Source organism: Sciurus vulgaris (genome assembly GCF_902686455.1).
Source record: "Sciurus vulgaris genome assembly, chromosome: 16".
Lineage (NCBI taxonomy): Eukaryota > Metazoa > Chordata > Mammalia > Rodentia > Sciuridae > Sciurus > Sciurus vulgaris.
This window is the reverse complement of record NC_136477.1, coordinates 10,304,949-10,323,708: the sequence shown is the minus strand read 5'-3', so window position 1 is coordinate 10,323,708 and position 18,760 is coordinate 10,304,949. Positions and strand designations below refer to the sequence as shown.

The following is an 18,760-nucleotide window of genomic DNA, read 5'->3' as shown; positions in this document are numbered from 1 at the left end:
TTTACTCCACTCACACGAGGTTGAGGCCCACGAAAAAGCTTTATTGGCACAAAGGAAAGGCTTCCTGAGCTGGCAGGGGGTTCAAAGCCTTGCAGAACCACCCCCATCACCACCTGCAGGCTCCTGAACACTGAAGGGATTTGGAGCTGCAAAGTCTCCTATTCCTGCATGGCCCCACTGAGATGGGAACAGGTGGAACAAAGCGGGGCACAGGGTTGGGTAGAATTTCATGGGACTCAGTAGTTTAGCTGCACAGGAGTGGGCAGCCATGTTTACATAGGGTCACTGAGTGTCACTGAGAACAAAGGCTGAGAAACATGTGGGTGGCAAGGTGATTAACAATGCAATGCCGAGAAGGGGAAGTTAGGTCTCTTTGAGCCCTCAACCATTGCTAGTCCATATAATGCCTTAGTGCCTGAGAGAAAAAGCACCCGCCTTGTGGGAGAAAGCAGCCTGGCAAATGGAGTTTGAAATTCTAGCCCCCGTTTATCTTTCTACCAGGCCCTCTGGTGCAGTGCACAGCCAGTACAACTCTACCCGGGGACTCTGAATGTAAATAGACTGAGAATCCCAAGAGAGTGAGAACTATGTTCACCTCGATCAGCAGTCTAGCCTACATAAAAGGTGCTCAATAAATAGCTGGTAATATACCAAATTAATAAATACATCATCATCAAGAGTTGGGGACAGTAAGTAGACAGCAGTGCCAGAGCTGGCATCCATCAGAGGATGTATGGGCATTTGTGTTTCACTGCTACCTGGGTCTTTGGGTTTATTTCTTCCTTAGGGCTGTGTGGCCTCTGCACAGGCAGAAGGGAGTGAACCTCAGTGTGTCCCCCCTGTGGATCCACAAGGTAAATGTCTATCACTCCCCCGTTGTCCAGGTCAGATTTCCACATCCCTCGTGTCCAAGTCTTGCCCTCTCCTTTTGGCTCAGACCTGTGACTACAGGCCAGGTGTGAGGCCTGAAGATCCTAAGTGTGCAGATGCCATGACACCAAATGCTGTCTGCATCCTCAGGCCTCTGTCCTATCCTGTTACCCTGAGGAGGTGGATGTAGCTAAATGGCTTGTGTCCACCAGTCTCTTTAGTGCAACACCATGCCCTTGTGCAGGCCGGAGGAGGCCCTGTCCTGGGGTGGGCTCATGGGGGTGTGGCCTGCGTGTTCAGCTTCATGGACGCCTCCTCCTGCGCCTTCTGTAGCTTGTATATCTTGATCTTCCGCTGGCGGTTATAGAGGTAAGTGGCTGTGACCACAGTGCTCAGGATGGCTACCACCGTCACCAGAATGATGACGATCATGTTTGTAGAATTCCGTGAGCCTACTGGGAGGACAGAGTGACAGACTGGTGAGCATTAGGCTGAGCTCACTTCTCCCCACCCCCACCCAGCCCTGCACACTGGCAACTCACAGACTTTCAAGAACACCTTCCGGGTGACCTCCCCACGAGAGCTCACTGCCCGACAGACGTAGGTGCCCTCATGCTCCTTGACAGGCCTCAGGCGCCCGATGGGCAGAAGAGCCCCATCAGTTTCCCGACGACAGGTCAGCTGGGGTACTGGGTTCCCCCACGCCCGGCATTCCAGCTCCTGCTGGGTCCCTTCTGGCCACGTCCAGTTTCCCAGGCAGTCCCTCTTATCCAGTCGGGGCCCGTCTAGAGAAACGGCAGGATAAGCAACAGGAACAAGGACACCCCTCACATCTAGGACTAGAAGGGGGATACCCAGGGGTTCGGACAGGACCTGGAGGGCAAGAGCTCTTGGGGCCTTAGGGTTGGGCCACAAGGGCAGGGGTCATTGTCCCGGATCCCCACTCACACAGGACATGGAGCTCCTGGGTCTGGTTCTTGTACAGCACCTGCCCAGCCACTGTCAGGGCAGCAGAGCAGGACAACTGGAGCCCGTTGTCCTCAGCTGTGGCATTCAGCATGGACTGTGCCCTTGGGGCTTGGAGCCCAGGTGGGACACCGCTCAGCCTCACCACGTTGCCAGCATAGGCTTCACACACCACTAAGACCTGGGTCCCTTCTGAAACCTCCTGCTCAATCAGGGTCAGGTTGGGAGCTGGGAAACCTGAGGGCAAAACACAAAGGTGAGCGAGCGTAGCCCCTGCCGTGGCCCCGGCCCCTTGAAAGCCCGGCCCTGCCCTTCTTACTGTAGACTGTCAAGGTCCTCCGCGACTGCCGGCTCTGGTTCCCCAGCAGGACTGCACATGCCAGCAGCTGGTCACCCTCCTGCTCTGCAGTCCCCTCCACCAAAGCTGTGGCTGAGAGGGAGTCCTTGTTGTACGTGACTGTGGTGTTCAGCCTCTGGTCCCCCAGTGCCAGGTGGACCTGGGCCTCCAAGGCCGGAAACAGCCCATCCATGGAGCAGACCACACGCTGCACTGTGCCCACCTCCAGGATCCTGGGGCTCGTGAGCTGTGGGGAGGTGGTCGGCAGGTCTGAGGAGAAAGGGTGAGTGTTAGCAGAGATCATGGACATCCCGAAGTCCTTTCCTGGGGCATCTTCACTCTCCCAGCTGGAACATTCTTTTCCTGGACACTCATGGACTGAGTTGCCCCTATTTTAAGACGCTTGCACCCTTTAGTCTTGTCACAGTCTTACAGAAAGATCCTGCAGCCACAGGCAGCCTATCCCGGAGCACCCCGCTCCTGTGGGTAAACACATGTCCTTTCCAGAAGCTTCCATAACCTAGGCCACCACCTTCTCAGTACCAGCACAGTCAGTGGCTCCTTCCCAGGAACTTGGCACCCATGCAGGAACACCTTTTCCCTCTGAGCCCACCTTGCCCAACGCCTCACCGAAAGTTCGGAGCTGCAGGGGGGCTGAGATGTTCTGGAACAGTTCCAGCCCTCGGGGCCGTAGGTCCAGTTCTGCTCTGCACGTGAAATTGGCACCATAGTCACCTCTGCTGGCCAGCACTGTGGCGGTGACCTCCGCTGGCTCCCCTACCGCTGGTTGCCGGCTCAGTTCCTCCTCCCCACGGAGCAGCACCAGGGTGAGCTGGGCCCGGGGCGCCCCGCCCCACGCATGGCATTGCAGGGTGAGGTTCTCGCCCACCGGCTGCCAAGGGGGGAGGGGGGTCAGCTCCACACGCTCCGGGAACCCTGTGGGGACAGTGGGGGAATTTCCCATGAAGCTGGCCAGCCAGCACCTGCCCTGGGAACCTCGCCACTTCCCTGGCTTCCCAAAAGAGGAGGTAAGGTAAGCAGACAGGAATGCCAAGAGCTTCAGGGAAAGCTCTTGAGAAGGCCCAAGTGTTTGCAAAGGGGCCAGAACATTCTTTCTTCAGTGCAGCAGTGTCTGAAAAGTGGAAAAGAATTGCAAAGTCTGCCACCAGGAACCTGGTCAAATTCGAGGACGCATTCAAGCTGCCCCTCCCCTAGGACTTTAAGGAAGGCTGCTGTGAGCCCGGGGTGTGGCTCCTGCAGGGCCGCTTCCATCCCAGACCACAGAACAAAACCTCTTCTCAGCCTTACTTTCCTCCATGGTGCACCTCACCTTCTTTTCTTTTTCCCATGTTGGGGATTGAACCCCTGAGCTACACCCCCAGCCCTTTTTATTTTTTATTTTGAGACAGGGTCTCACCAAGTGTCCGAGGCTGGTCTTGAACTTAGAATCCTCCTGCCTCAGCCTCCTGAATCGCAGGGGTTACAGGTGTGCACCGCCAAGCTCAGCAGCACATCACTACCTTCTAAACAGATAAAATAATCTACTCTCTTCAGTTACTTTATTTCCCTATTTCTCTTTTTCCCCAAGGAAGGAAGGGATTTTGTGTGTGTGCAGGTGCGTGTGTGCATGTGTGTAGCGTGCTGGAGATGGAACCCAGGCTCTGGGCCATGCCAAGCACGTGCTCCACCTCTGAGCAGCACCCCGAGCCCAAGGGCAGAGATTTTTGTCTGCTTTATTCTCTTGTTCTTCCTGGCACACAGTAGGTCCTCAATATTTGTCCAAAGAATGAGGTAGAGCCAGCTAAACTGATGTGAGGCCTTTCAGGAGCCTAATATGTAAATGTTTTCTTTCTTCTTTTTTTTTTAAATCAGTGCTGGTGAAACTCTGAGCCTCACTGAGCTCTATCCCCAGCTCCAGGGGCCAGATTTTAAGGGAAATAAACATGTTAAAAATGGCAAAATAGAAAAATAAAACAGAACACTCCCTTGAATATACATATAACACACAGGCCTTGGCAGGCCAGTCTCCATTCTGTCCCAAGGAACAGAATTCCGAGTCCCGATTACCAGGACTATATTGTAGAGGCGTGATGAGCAGTGGCTTAGCACTAAGACCCCTGGTCCCCAGGGGCTTCCATTCCCTAATCTCTTCTCAGGAGGCCCCAAAATGTCACCTGCAATGACCCTAATGTGTGGCCTGTGTTGGATGCCCCCTTGTATTGCTTCTCTGCTGTGGGCTGTGGTCAAGTGACTTTGCCCCTCTGAGCCTCAGTTTCCTGAACTGTCAAATGGGACCATTAGAAGTGGAGTATTATTAATCCATTTAAGAGACTAGTGACTAAAAATGGGCAGGAGGTTTCTTATTAGGGTGATGAAAATGTTCTAAAAGTAGATAGTGGCAATGGTCGCACAATTCTATAAATACACTAAAACATTCATCCAATTGTGGTTTTTTTTTTTTTTTTTTTTTTTTTGCAGTACTGGAGATGGAACCCAAGGCTTCTGAGTGCTGGGCAAGTGTGCTACCACTGAGCTACACCCCAGCCCCCAAAGGGGTGAATTTTGTGGTATGTAAGTCATATCTCAATAAAGCTGTTACAAAAAAACAAAAGGTCACAAAAAACCTCAGAGGTCCAGCTCTTAAATCTTAGTGACCTACATTGGAAATTGTCCCATCCAACCTCAGCCTCTCAATGGGACTCAGCAGTGCCTGAGCCCAGTTCCCTTAAAGGACAGGAACTTGGGGAAGGGTGGCTGATTTGTCCTTACTTCTCCTTGACCCTGATCCTCAGTCCCTTACCAAATCCTGGTCACTTCATCCTTCAAATATTTGTCTGTCCCTCCCTTCTTGGATGCCACCATGACCAATAACATGTGCGGCCCCGACAGGACAAGGCCCAGAGCCAGCCACATTCTGGTTTCCTGTAAGTCCTGCTATCTAGACCCACAACCTACGCAAAAACCCTCCATGGCCCCCTGTCACCCCAAGGAAGAGAAAGCCACATGGCTCCTCCTTTCTAGCTGCCCCACCCCAAAGATGTCCAGTTGTTCCTGCTCCGCCCCCAGGACGTTTCCTCTCTCCAAACCTCTGCTCCCAGCTGTTCCCTCTGTGCTGGGGACTGAACTCAGGGGCTTTCCCGTGCCAAGGACACACTCTACCCCAGTCCCAGAAGGCCCATTTTTATGAACTCCTACACATCCATCAAAGTCCTAGTGGTCACCTCCTCTAGGAATTATACTTCTAACTTTTTGACATGGCTCAGTCATCCAAAGGCTGCTTCCTCACATTTATACCAAGAGTGAGGCAGAACCCAGCCAGTCTCCCTAGGCACCCGCCCACCTCATATGCCCTGGTGACCACGGGCCAGTCATCTGCTCCATTTCCCAGAGATGGAAACCAAAGCAAAGGGAGATCCAAAGTCTCGGTGGAGAAATGCAGCCGAGCCCGGCCCCCAGCCTGCAGTGTGCTGGCTTCTCAACGGTCAGGCAGAGATTCGGAAAGCCCTTTAGAGAGGTTTCCCAGGGGTTTTCAGAGGCCGCCAGGAATGTTTGGGGACTTTCCTCACCTGGCAGGCCAGTATCTGCTCAGACATCCTCCAAATCAGAAGCCAAGTCGCTAATTGGCCAAAGGTGTTCTTCATGGAGGTACCCTGAAGCCTCAGTGCACTGTCCCCAAGGCAGGTGCTCATGTGATGGAAAAGTCAACCCAGAACCTTCACCCAGTTCCTGGAGACATGCTGGGACCCGAGGCACTCTAATTCCCAAGTCACTTAGCCAGCTCTCTTTGCTTTTTCTCCTTTTTGTTTTCTTTTGTTATGATTTGAATTATACTTATTTTTTTGCCTTGGTAACTCATTCTCACAAACCAAAAGTCCTCAAAACAGAAAGGACATTATAAGAAAATCCTTGGCCTGTCCTTTTCCAAGAGGCTCTCAGCAATTTTTCTACTCACAGCCAACGAATACTGTCCTTATCATTTCTTTTTCTCTTTTCTTCCTTCCTTCCTTTTTTTTTTTTTTTTTTGAGATGGGGTCTCACTAAGTTGCCCAAGCTGGTCTCAAACTTTTGCTCATCCTGCTTTGGGCTCAGTTGCTGAGGTGACTGTGCCCAGCTTATTATTTCTTATGTTTCCTTCCAGGGCGCCTTTGTGTGCGCAGCCTCCCCATCTGCCCGCTCTGGCTCCCTGCCTCAGGAGGTGGCCTGCCACTCGTGCCCAGCATTACTTCCTTTTCGACTTCACAGCACACCTTGGAGCAAACTCCCTCTGGCACAGAGGAGCTTCCTCATTGTTGTACACGGTTACATGCTATTCCCTGGTGTGACAAACCATTTTTTTTCTCCCTGGCCCTCTGTATTTCAGTGATTTGTGAACTTGTGCCCTCAGAGCAGCTCAGTGGTAGAGCGCTTATCAGCATGTGTCAGGTCCTGGATTCGATCTCCAGCACCACAGGAAGGAAAAAAATAACAACTCCAAGGTCCCACCAATTCCCTCGTGGGAGGGGCCCCTTTAAGACCAATTCCCAGGACAGGGATTTCTGTGTTACAGAACACAAGCGCATATCATTTGAGAAGCAGTGCCTAATAACCTGTCAAACGGTTTAGTTAGATGCGCCACAGCCTTACCAGCACAGCTGTTGTCAATTCTTTTGATTGTCACCTCAATAAGTGAAAAATGTCTCTCAGGGCTAGTTTTAATTTGCTTCTGTTTTTAGGGTTAAGGGAAAAAAATTAGCCAGGGTTGGTGCCACACACCTATAATTTCAGCGACTAGGGAGGCTGAGGCAGGAGGATTATGAGTTCAAAGCCAGCCTCAGCAACTTAGCAAGGTCCTAAGCAACTCAGTTAGACCCTGTCTCTAATAAAATATAAAAAAGGGCTGGGGAATGTGGCTCAGTGGTTAAGCACCCCTGGGTTCAATCACTGGTAGAAAGAAAGAAAGAAAAGAAAGAGAGAGAGAGAAAGAGAGAGAGAGAGAGAGAGAAAGGAAGGGAGGGAGGGAGGGAAGAAGGGAGGGAGGGAGGAAGGAAAACAAATTATTTTTCAATTCTGGGGTTGGAACCCAGGGCCTCACACATGCTAGGCAAGTGCTCTACCACTGAGTCCCGCCCCCAGCCCATGCATCCTTTTTTAAAGCATCAGATCCAGAGCCTCCTCCGGTGTTTGAAGAGTATAAAAATCTGGGGGTGCAGCTCAGGGGTAGAGCATGTGCTTTGCATGCTCAGGGCCCTGGGTTCCATCTCCAGTACCACACACAGAAAGAGTAGAGAGATGGCATTTTCAAATGGTCTCGATTCCTGTTGAAACTCTAAATGTAACCAAAGAAATTCAAAGGGCTTCTAGAAGACAGTGGCCTTCGAGCTGCTCCGAGGCTCTACCCCCACCCTCCGCAGAGCTCCACAGTCCTGCCCCCCTGCCCGCCACTCACAGAACACGGTGATGGAAATCGAAGCTGATGTCTGCTTTTTGCCACAGTTTGAGAAACACAGCGGCCTGCTGTCTTCTTGCACGTCACTCAGTTCAAACATTTGCCAGTTGTGCCCACTGTCCCTCTCTGTTTTGGTCAGTGGGGTCTCCAGGCCCAATATGGCAGTCTCATTACAAGATGAACTACAATTCAGCAGCACAGAGTTTCCTCGGGGCAGAATGGCTTCTGTGGGGAATACGGCCGTTTGGGCATCTCCGGGCCCTGGAACCAAAGGGTGAGGAGAGAGGTGTGACCAATCCCATGCATCAATACTACTATGTGCCCAGCCTGGGCTGGAAGCTGGGCACACGCCCTGAACTAGACAACCCCCACTCCCGCCTTCAGTGTGGGAGACAGAAATATCCATGAGCAAACAAGATAATTAAAAGGGGATGTTAATAAGAGATTTGGCAAAAACAAAACAAAGTGATAGAACCAATGGTGCCTTGGTGACAGAACTGGGCAAAGACCTGAACGATGAGCAAGGGCTGGCCATCCAGAGAAAAAGGAAGGAGCTTCCCGGCAAAAGGAACAGGAAGTGCAAAGGCCCTGAGGCACAGTGGTCAGAGCCCAGGGAGCAAGAAGAGGGAACAGGGGAAATGAAATCAAGATCATGTGAGCAGGGCAGAACACACTAAAGAAGAGTTCTTTAGGGCTGGAGGTATAGTTCAGTGGTAGAAAATGCAATATATATATATATATATATATATATATATATAAACATATGTATATACATATATATATGGTGTTCTTTATTTTGAGAACAATGAGGAGCCACGGAAGGAGAGAAAGATTGTAATACCAGTACCCTCCTTCCTTCTAAGAGGTCAGAGGAAGGGGGCTAGGAACCAGGCTGGCTCCTTGCTCCTTCAGACACACTCTGGGTCTCAATTTCCCCACATATAAGGTAAGTGAGTAACAGCACAGAGCAGGTTAACAAGTGGTTGGTTACCTTGCAAGGAAGTGCAGATAAGGACTGGGTTATATTAGCCGGCAGGCTCTGTGCCTGAAAGTCTTGAAAAAAAAAAAAAAAAAAAAAAAATGCAGTGGAGGAAACCTGTAATCCCAGGACCAGGAGGCTGGAGTATCAAAGGTTTGAGGCCAGCCTCAGCAATTTAGCAAGGCCCTAAGGGACTTAGTGAGACCTTGTCTCAAAATAGAAAAGAAAAAGGGCTGGGGATGTAGCTCAGGGGTAAAGCAGACCTGGGTTCAATCCCCAGTACCAAAAAAATTTTTTTTAATTAAAAAGAAGGGAGGCTGGACAGCTACTACCTGTAGTCACAGCTACTCAGGAAGGATGGATTGAGTGTATAGGAAGTGGAGATCTGCCCGGCAACATACCCAGACCCCGTCTCCAATGATAATAATGATAATGAATCTGAGCACCCCTGCCTCGCCCTGCAAGATCCAGGCCTCAGATTCCCTCTAGCTGGGTGGAAGCATAACACACAACAGAGACTGGAAATTCTCCAAGGGTGATTCTGGAATTATTCCCATTTCTCAGAGGGAAAGGGGGAGGGCAGGCAGTCAGCGTTGGTGGCCAGTTTTGGAAAGAAGGAGAGAGGAAGATGGACACCTAGTTACAGCTTAATCAAGGGATCAAGGGTTCTAATCTTGACTCATCCAGATTTCCAGCTCAGTCATCTCCCCTCTCCTGGTTTCTATCTGGGCTGGATGGAAGGAGGGTGGAGCTGTGGAGTGCTGGGGCGACCAGATTAGCAGTCTTTGGTCCCCGAGAAAGTCGACCCTGGAATTCCCCTGAGCAGAAGCAGCCTGGACTTCCCCAGGGGCAGAAGATGAGGAACAGAATGTCTGTGGGAGGAGACGGGTCCCGAAGAGTACTCGGAGCGGGGGCCAAACCCCCACACCATCTGACCGTGTCCTGGGGTCAGGGGCAGTGCTGTGCCACCACACAAAGCCTGTGAGGTGGCCACTATAGATGGTGGCCCCATTATACAGCCGAGGCACTGAAGTTCAAAAGGGTACAATCTATAGCCTGAGGCCAGCCATCGAGGTAATTCAGTCTGGATTGCAACCTGCGGCCGGTGATTTTCAGTAGGAGGCTCTAGATCCATCTTCCCATGAACAGCTGCCTAAGTAGGCACGGACTGACCCCTCGCCAACCGGGGGCGCGTCCTCCCACAGCGCCCGGGACTCAGCTCCTGTACGGGGAGCTTGACGGCCACCCGCACCTCCGACTCACCTGGGCGCAGAGCCCCGAGCAGGGCCAGGAGTAGGGGCAGCGCGGGCAGGGCGCCGGCAGGAGCCATAGCACGACTATGCAGGACGCAGTTAGCAGCACCGAGGCGCAGAGGTGCTTGCAGCCGACTGGAGCGCGGAGAGCGCACGGGTCCTTTATAACAGCTGGCCACGGGGGGCCGAGGGGCGGTGCTGCTTTCCCGGAAACCTCGCGCCTTCCCCTCCGGAACGAGGGCTCCGGCATTTCCGGATTGAGAGGGTGCCTGGCCCGAGCGGGGTGGTCCTGCCTCGCTGGCCGCTGCAGAGTCGGAATTTCCAAACTCAAGCCACGAGGGCGGCGGGGCGGGGAGGTGAAAGCAAGGGGCTGCTCCCGGCCACCAGGGGTCTCATCCCCGGGCCGGACGAACCTCGATTCACCATTTACCCAGTGATCGAATACTACCAGCTGCCCTGGAGAGTCGGGACTGATAACGTGTCCATTTCACAGAGAGGTAACCCGAGGCTCCGAGTGACGAAGGATCCGAACTCAAGTCTTGCCTCTCCAGCTCACGCAGGCCTCCCTAACCGAGGGGACAAGCCCCTCGCGGGGTGGGAGCCCAGGGATCCTTTCCCGGAGCCCTCCGTTCAGAGGCGCCCCTCCCCCAAGGGCATGTCCCCGCCCAGCTGCCACCGAGGTTTCCCGAGAGCGACCTGAGCAGGCCCAGACACCTCCCGGCGCCCGCAAGCCCGGGAGCCAGGACGTGCGGCGCTCCCCGCCGTGGGCTCCCTCCCCCACCCCGTCCCCACCCGCGCGGCTTCTCTTCCCCTTTCGGCCTCGGCCGCGGGGGCGTCTTCACAGCTCCCAGAAAAAGGAAGGAAGCCGCGTGGTCCTGACGCATGGAGACCCTCCACTGTGGTCCCAGGCTCTGCCGGGAGGCTGAGGCCGCAGCTCAGAGCTGGACGGAACCCTCGCCTTCCGCAGGGAAACTGAGGCTTCGAGGGGGAGCGGGGCCCCGTAACTTGACCCTGCGGCGCCTGCAGTAACCGCGCGCGGAAGCGTGCGCGACCTCGGCCTGCACGTGTGACCCCCACGTCTCGGCATCCACACGTCCAGGCTGGGGACCTCGGGTCTCAGAACACCGAGCCACGCCGCCTAAAGCTTCCTGTTGTGGGACGCTTGTGGAGTCGCCATGGAGACCTTGGAGGGGCCAAGGAGGTCGTGAACCAGAAGGGGAAGGGAGAGGTCCGGGGGATGCGCGGGCCCTTCCTCCCGGGGACCCGGGCTGGGAATAACGCGCCGTCCGAAAACGCGCCCCTCTCCTAGCTCGGACTGTCCTAAGGAATTTCCACGGGGATCTTTTGGCTCGGGGGTGGGGGTGCTAAGGGTGCTGGATCCCCGCCCCGGAACGATCGGGGCAAAGTCCCACAGTGAGATCAGGGACAGCCCTGCGCCACAGCCTGGGAAAAGCCCGCGCCTCTTCTCCGGCGGATTTGTCCTGGGCTCGCCTCGTTAGCTGGTTTGGTTCCAGGCGGAGGAGCACGAGCTCCCCCGCGCGGCCCAAGGCCCACTTGCAGCCTCGAGAGCGAGACCTTGTTTTCTCAGCACGTGTCTGTGTTTACCAGGCGCCTACTATGTGACCAGCATCATTCCAGGTGTTGGAGGCACGTCAGTGAACACAGCAAACAATTCCCGCCACTGTTCAAGGATTGTCTTAATAGAGGCGATACCAAGAAACAAAAATAAGATATATGAAGCGTTCAGAGGGTTTTGTTTTTTGTTTGGCAGCCCTGGCAATTGAACCCAGCAGTGTTTTACCACCGAGCTACGTGCCCAGCCCTTATTTATTTATGCATTTATTTTTATTTTGAGGGTCTCATTTGCTTAGGACCTCGCTGAGTTGCTGAGGATGGCCTTGAACTTGTGGTCTTTCTGCCTCAGTTTCCCCAGTCACTGGGATTACGTGGCCAGCATGTTAGTTTTTTATTAATACTAAAGGAGAAAAATAAAGCAGGAAAGGGAATAAGAAATGTGAGAGTTAATGAACTTATTTGTGTGTGTGCGCATGCGCGCGCACACACACAGAATTAAACCCAGGGCCTCTCGCGTGTTAGGTAAGCTCTCTACCACTGAACCACACCCCAGCCATTTTTATTTTACTCTGAGACAGGTTCTTGCTAAGTTGTTCAGGCTGGACTTGAACTTGCAGTCCTCTTGCCTCAGCCTCTTGCCTCAGCCTCTTGAGTAGAAGAAGACTTAATGAGAAGGTGACATTGAGCCAAGACTGGAGGGAGGTGAGGAGCAAGGCATGCCAGCATCCTGAGGAGGAGTGTACCAAGCAGAGGCACTGGAGATGGACAACCCCTGCGTAGGGAACTGCTCGTGGCCAGTGTGACTGGAGCAGCATGGGTGAAGGAAAGAACCCCAGGAAAAAAGAGCAAAGAGGTGACAATGAGGCAGCACAGGTGCTTGGCATCTAGGAGGGACTTTGGCTTTTATTCCTAGTGAAGTGGGAGCCGTGAGGGTTTCTGAGCAGTGGAGGGACATGCCCTGACTCAGGTGTTCACAGGTGCCTTCTTGAAGCTGCAAGAGCTGCAGCCAGGAGAGGAGGTGTCTGCTCTAGTCCAATGAACGATTGCTGGACCCGGGCTGGGCGGTGGCATTGGAGAAATGGTTGAATTCAGAGTGTGTTCTGCAGGCCTGGCCAATGGGACTTACTGGGGCATTGTGAACAGGGCAGTGTCAAGGGTGACGCCTCGGTCCAGGTCTGAGCCCTTGGGAGGATGGAGGGCCATTCCCTGAGATGGGGATGGCTGGGAAGGAGTGGGCAGGCTGGAAGGGGGAGCATGCCCCTCCTGGTCTTGTCCTCTCTTTGTATTTCTGCAAGGAAAAGGGAAGCAGATATTCCCCAGCCCTTTGCTGGTCTCCAGGAAGGGCAAGGCTTCCTGCCAGGTGCCAGGCAGTCTCAAGCAGGCCAAGAAATGGGTCCACTGCAGCACAGAGGCTGCAGATTCAGGGCAGACTTATCCAAACCCCACTCCATGGCTCTATACCTTCTCTCCCCATTCTCTGAGCTCTGGTGTGGCCGCCTTGTCATTCCCGGAGCCTAAATGCTCTTCCACTCATCCTCAACATGGACAGCCCCTCTTTTCTTATGGCCTGAGCCGCCTCCTCAAGGCTATTTTGAGTGCCCCCCCAACTTCATCCTGGGTCATGCCCTAGTCCCTCTCTGTCACTTGCCCTAATATTCTCACTACTACTAAATCACTTAAGTAAATTTTTCTGATTTACTAGATTCTCTGTCACCTCAATTTCTGAGCTTCAGAAGAGCAAGGACTCTGTCAGCTCCAGCACCCAAATCAGTTTCTGGTCCCTAGGTGGACGACAAATACATACCATATAGTCAGCTCCTTGGATGCATGGGTTCTGTACCCGCAGATCAACCAACTGTGGATGGAAAATGGTTTTTAAAAATCACATCTGTACTGAACGTGCACAGACTTTTTTTCTTGTCATTGTTCCTCAAACAACACAGGATAACAAATATTGACATAGCATTTAGACTGATTGTGTTAGGTATTGTAAATCATCTAAAGATGACCCAACATCCCTGGAAGACTGTGTGTAGGTTATAAATGGCAGATACAACCCTGTTTTACATAAGGTGCATCAGTAGATTTTGGTGTCTGAGAGAGGTCTTGGAACTAATCCTCCATGAATACCAAGGGACAGTTATATTCACTGAATGAAGTAACCTCTTAGTTCTGAGCATGCTGAACGTACTGCTCCTCCAGTCCGGGCTTTCCTTTCCTTCACAATGCCCCCACCCTTTTCTTCAGGGCTGGGGATCGAACCCAGGGCCTTGTGTATGCTAGGTGAGTGAGCTGTCTAGCACAGCTACGTCCCTGGTCAATGTTTGTGGGTTTTTTATTTTGTTTTTTTGTACCAGGGGTTGAACCCAGAGGTGCTTAACCACTGAGCCACATCCACAGCCCTTTTGTTAAAACCATTGTTTTAGTTGTCAATAGGCCCTTATTTTATTTACTTATTTTTGTGTGGTGCTGCGGATGGAAGCCAGTGCTTCACACAGGCTCGGCAAGCGCTCCACCACTGAGCCACAGCCCTTAATGGCTGGCTATGCCCTGTAGAGTGGTAGCTGACCCCAGCAGCTCGCTGCCATTTCTTCTTTCTGGGATCTCCTTTTGTGAATTTGAGGAATGAAATTCAGAGAGGAGGATGAGTGAATTTAAGAGTAAGATTTGTGCTCGCTTCAGCAGTACATATACTAAAATTGGAACAATACAGAGAAGATTAGCATGGCCCCTGCACAAGGATGACATGCAAATTCGTGAAGCAGTCCATATTTTTGTTGAAAATCAGATACGTCCTCTAATGACTGGTTTAATTTTTAACAGCTATAGGGATCCCCCAAATGAACCATCATTTCAACTCCAAAGAAAATATAAAGTCCCTCCTTTGCACTTATAAAACCAAACAACCAACTCTCCTGGAATGCGGTTTACTTCATAAAATATCTTCCTGCAGCTCCAGTTTGTTTAGTATTGATGTTCCCAGAGATGACTGACAGATGTGTCAGTTATACTTAGGTGTCTTCCCATAGCTCAAGTTTGTGTGGTGTTAGTATGCCCAGAGGCAACTCAAGGCACATCTACTAATTATGCCTATAGAACATGTTTTAAGAGACCCTACAAATTGGATTTATGCTTGGTAATTCTATTTCTAGGAAATACCTATTTCTACCCTTTTAAGGGCTAAATTGAAAAATGATCCATTTTGACAGTGTTACTGAAAATCAACTTTGCTTTTCTAGCGATACATATGCTTAAAACTCAGTAAGTGTTGATGGACAGATTAGATCGCATAGATGGGTTTGTGTAGGACAGGAATGGCTGTATAGGTATGTGTATATGGTTCATAAATCTGAAGCTGTAGATTTGATTTTGTACTTTAAATGTGACATTTTGACAGAAAACAGTTTTGTTGTTTATTAAATACATAAGGAAAACTATTCCTAAAAAAAAAAAAGTAAGATTCATTCAGGTGTGAATAGAAACAATTCCCACAGGGGTAGAGGGGACCCCTCAGGGGTTGCCACTTGGTGTGTGCTAGTCTAGGGATTTCTACAGCACTTGGGTCAAGGTTATTGGCCCACATTTATGCTAACCAGGGTTTGGAGGTACTAATGACGTTGGCTGACCTCTGAGTCTGAACTGCCCCACTTCTGTTTTCTTGCCAGCTGGCCTGCAGTCCCAGCTTTCCAAGAGGCTGAGGTTGGTGGACTGTGGATGCTCCAAGGTTCAGAGCTGTGGCATACTCTGCCTGGGGTCAGCCACTGTGGTGACAAGCTTGCTGTGTGCTTCAGGCCCCGGCCATGATGGCAGGCTCTGCCCAGCTGCAGCCTGTGCTTGCTGCCTGTTCTCTGACTCTCCTGGGGCACCACTCTGCAGATCTGAAACAAGGACTTGGCTTCACTGGTAGACTAGGAGGGTGTGACTTCCTGGAGACCTCGTGGCTGAGATGTGGGCATCTGTGAGCTGGGTGATGGCCTCCATGCAAACCATCCATCTGCAGATGCCTGGTTCCACCATCTTAGCTGCCTGCCTCTCACTGAGTTTCACAGTGAATCGGATCCAGCAAGCTTTAGCTCTCAGGAACCAGAGTCAGCTGGGATCCTGAATGTTCTGCCTTTTGGAGAAACTTTTCAAAGGCTGTGAAGTCCTTGCCCTCTCTGGGCCCTGGATTAGCTTATCTCCCAAGAGGCTGGGACAAGGGACCTGTAGGTAGCAACAACTCTCCTAAAGAAGTGTCTTCACTTGTCTTCTTAAATAGACTTTTTGAAGGTTGGTGATACAGCTCAATGCTTACCAAGCATCTGCAAGGGCCTGGGTTCCATCCCCAGTACTGCAAGAAAACAACAGAAACAATCACCTGTTTTTTGAGCACATGCCTGTAATCCCAGCTACTCAGGAGGCTAAGGCAAATGGATCACTGGTTCAAGTGCAGCCTGGGCAATTCATGAGGCCCTAAGCAACTCAGACCGTCTCAAAATAGAAAATACCCAGCAACCCACCCCCCCCCAAAAAAAAAAAAAAAAAAAAAAGAAAGAAGAAAGTGGGCTGGGGATGTAGCTCAGTGGTACAGCCCTGGCCTAGCATGTGCAAGGCCTTGGGTTCAATTCTCAGTGTGGGGGAAAAACAAATCAAACCAAAAAAGGCCTTGTGCATACAAGGCAAGCACTCTACCGACTGAGCTATCTCCCCAGCCCGTAACTTTTGTTTTGATGCTGAGGATTGAACCCAGGGCCTTCCATTTGCTAGGCAAGCACTCCACCACTGAGTTACATCCCCAGTCCTTTTTATTTTTTAAGACAGGGTCTTGCTAAGTTCCAAGGCTGGCCTCAAACGTGCCATCTTCCTGCCTCAGCCTCCCCACTTGCTGGGATTACAAGTATGTGCTGCCAGGCCCCTGCATTCATGGAGGTTGTCAAACAAGCAACAGTGGACATAGTCAGCTTTCTGTATCTATAGGTTTCAAATTCTATTTCAACCACCACCCACAGACTGAAACTATGAAAAAGAAAAAATTACATCTGCCCTGAACACTTATGACTTTTTTCTGTCACTAAATGATAACAGTGTAACAACTATGTACATAATATTTACATTATATCAGGTATTATAAGGCATCTAGAGATGATTCAAAGTCTATGGGAGGAGGTACATAAATTCTATGCATATACTGTGCCATTTTATATAGGGAACTTGAGCAGATGTGGATTTTGGTACGCCACCACCAAAAAAGACATTGAGTCCTACCCCTAGCACCTGTGAATGTGATCTTATTTGGAAACAGGGTCTTCCCAAGTGACTAAATTAAAGTGAGGTGGACCCTAATCCAAAATGATTGGTGTCCTTATTAAAAAGGAAGATTTGGGCTGGGGCTGTACCTCAGAGCTCAGCATGGGTGAGGCACTAGGTTTGATCCCTGGTAGGGGAACACAGAGGCAATAACCAGCCACATTCCTACAAGTCAAGGAAAGTCAAAGATTGTCAGCAAACCACTAGAAGCTGGGCGAGAGGCCTGAGACAGATTTTCTCCCAAGAAGGGACCAGTTCTGCCACCACTTTGATCAGACTTCTGGCCTCTAGAGACAACACACTTTCACTGTCTAAGCCCTCCAGCTTGTGGTACTGATATGGCAGCCCTAGCACACTCATCCACACTACTGTACACCCTGATCACACCCCGATTATTATCGGGCGACGGAATCTCACTGTTGTCCAGGCTGGTCCCAAACTCCTGGGCTCAAGTGATCCTCCCATTTCAGCTCCTAAGTAGCTGGGACTACAGACACTGACCTTGAGCCTGGCTACATCCCAATTATTTGAAAGCATATTCTTGACATTGTACCATTTTTTTCTGATGCCTTCTCCATCCTGAATGTGGCTGAGGGATTCCAGCGTGAGGAATGGGTTCTGACTCATTCCTTTTCAAAATCTGTGTGGGCAGCAATTGGTCTCTCACTTCCCTGCAAGCTCTCAAGCAGAAGGAACTGCATGTGTACATCTACTTATGACTGTCCAGGCTAGGCTGGGCACTGCCACAACAACTTCATCTTTTTCTAGGCCTAGGTGTTCCCACCTGGTCAGTGAGAGCGCAGCTGAGACGCGGGTAACAGTCTGGCCCAGCTTCGGCACCCTTTTTAATGGACTCCAGTAGCTTTGTTGTGGTGGTGGTCATTTTGTGATGGAACCCTGGCCTCATGCATGCTGGGCTCCACTCCAGTCCTGCACACCGTTATCTTTGTACTTAGTTGTGAGCCCAGAAGGCAAGCCCAACACATTCCAGAGATGTTTGCAGACAGGGGAGGCCCGGCACAGAGGTAGTCACCATGGCCAAGGCAGTTCTGGCCAGCTTTCTTATTTGTGTATTTAAATTCATGAGGTGTCGATATATTGCCCAGGCTGCCCCCAACTCCTGGCCCCCCAAATTCCTCCTGCCTCAGCTTCCTGAGCAACAGTTGAAATTACAGGTGTGTCCTACCACACCCAGCCTGGCTGACTGTAAAGAAATTGACCATGTCACTTTATAGCCTGGCTATTTTTAAAAAGTTTGTTCAGCAGGTAAATGCTACCAGCAGACTCAAGAACTGGGACTTTGTGCTGGGCACAGGGGTGCAAGCCTGTAATTCCAGCGACTTGGGAGGCTGAGCAGGATTGCAAGTTTAAAGCCAGTCTCAGCAACTTAGTGAGACCCTGTATCAAAATGAAAAATAAAAAGGGCTGGGGATGTAGCTCAGTGGCAGAATCCTTGTTTAGCATGAATAAGGCCCTGGATTTGATCCCCAGTACTGCAAAAAAAAAAAAAAAAAAAAAAAAAAAAAAAAATTGGGATACTGATTTGATATCTTTAAAAATGTTTATTTGCTCATTATCATGAGACCAGGAGGCACTGGCTTTCCTGATTCTGTGCTTGGAAGGTGCATCTACTGGTGGACTCAAGCCCACACTTGGGCTGTAACAAACAGGGTGGCAAACCCTCAGGGACAGGCATGTACAATAAGGGTGGCAGGGGGGCAACATGCCAGAGGCCCAGGCATCTCAAGTTCCCGGGTCTGACTCACCAGGGTTAGCTCATTCCGGCAGTTTTCATAATGATCCCAGGGTTACTGCAAACTACAAACCCTTTGAGCTGAGTACCCTGTGGAACCCATCTCTGGAGATGGAGACCAGCACACCAAATAGGATTATTCCAAATGGCAATGAGCTGTTCTGAGGCTGATCCTTGGATGAAAAAATAAAATTTATTTAAAACCCAACAAAAGAGAGCACTGTGACGGAGCTCATCCTGGCTCTGCAGAACAGCCTCTCCCCGGGACTGAGGACTGCTTGGTTGCTCTGTGTGGCCTCAGCTTCCTCCTCAGATT

General features: G+C 51.1%; 1 protein-coding gene across 2 annotated transcripts; it reads right to left on the bottom strand.

The window, feature by feature from the left end:
• Positions 1-16: 16 nt before the first annotated feature.
• ICAM1 (intercellular adhesion molecule 1) lies at positions 17-10,017 on the bottom strand. 2 transcript variants are annotated; one of them, XM_079114703.1, is made up of 7 exons: positions 9,841-10,017; positions 7,599-7,859; positions 2,804-3,109; positions 2,156-2,443; positions 1,819-2,073; positions 1,413-1,655; positions 17-1,325 (listed from the first exon to the last, which is right to left on the bottom strand). In XM_079114703.1, the coding sequence occupies exons 1-7, from the start codon at positions 9,905-9,907 to the stop codon at positions 1,144-1,146; spliced, it is 1,602 nt and encodes a 533-aa protein (XP_078970829.1). In that variant the 5' UTR covers positions 9,908-10,017; the 3' UTR covers positions 17-1,143. The 2 variants fall into 2 exon arrangements, with proteins under 2 accessions (XP_078970829.1, XP_078970828.1); XM_079114702.1 differs by having other exon boundaries at positions 17-1,322; positions 9,841-9,922.
• Positions 10,018-18,760: the final 8,743 nt, after the last annotated feature.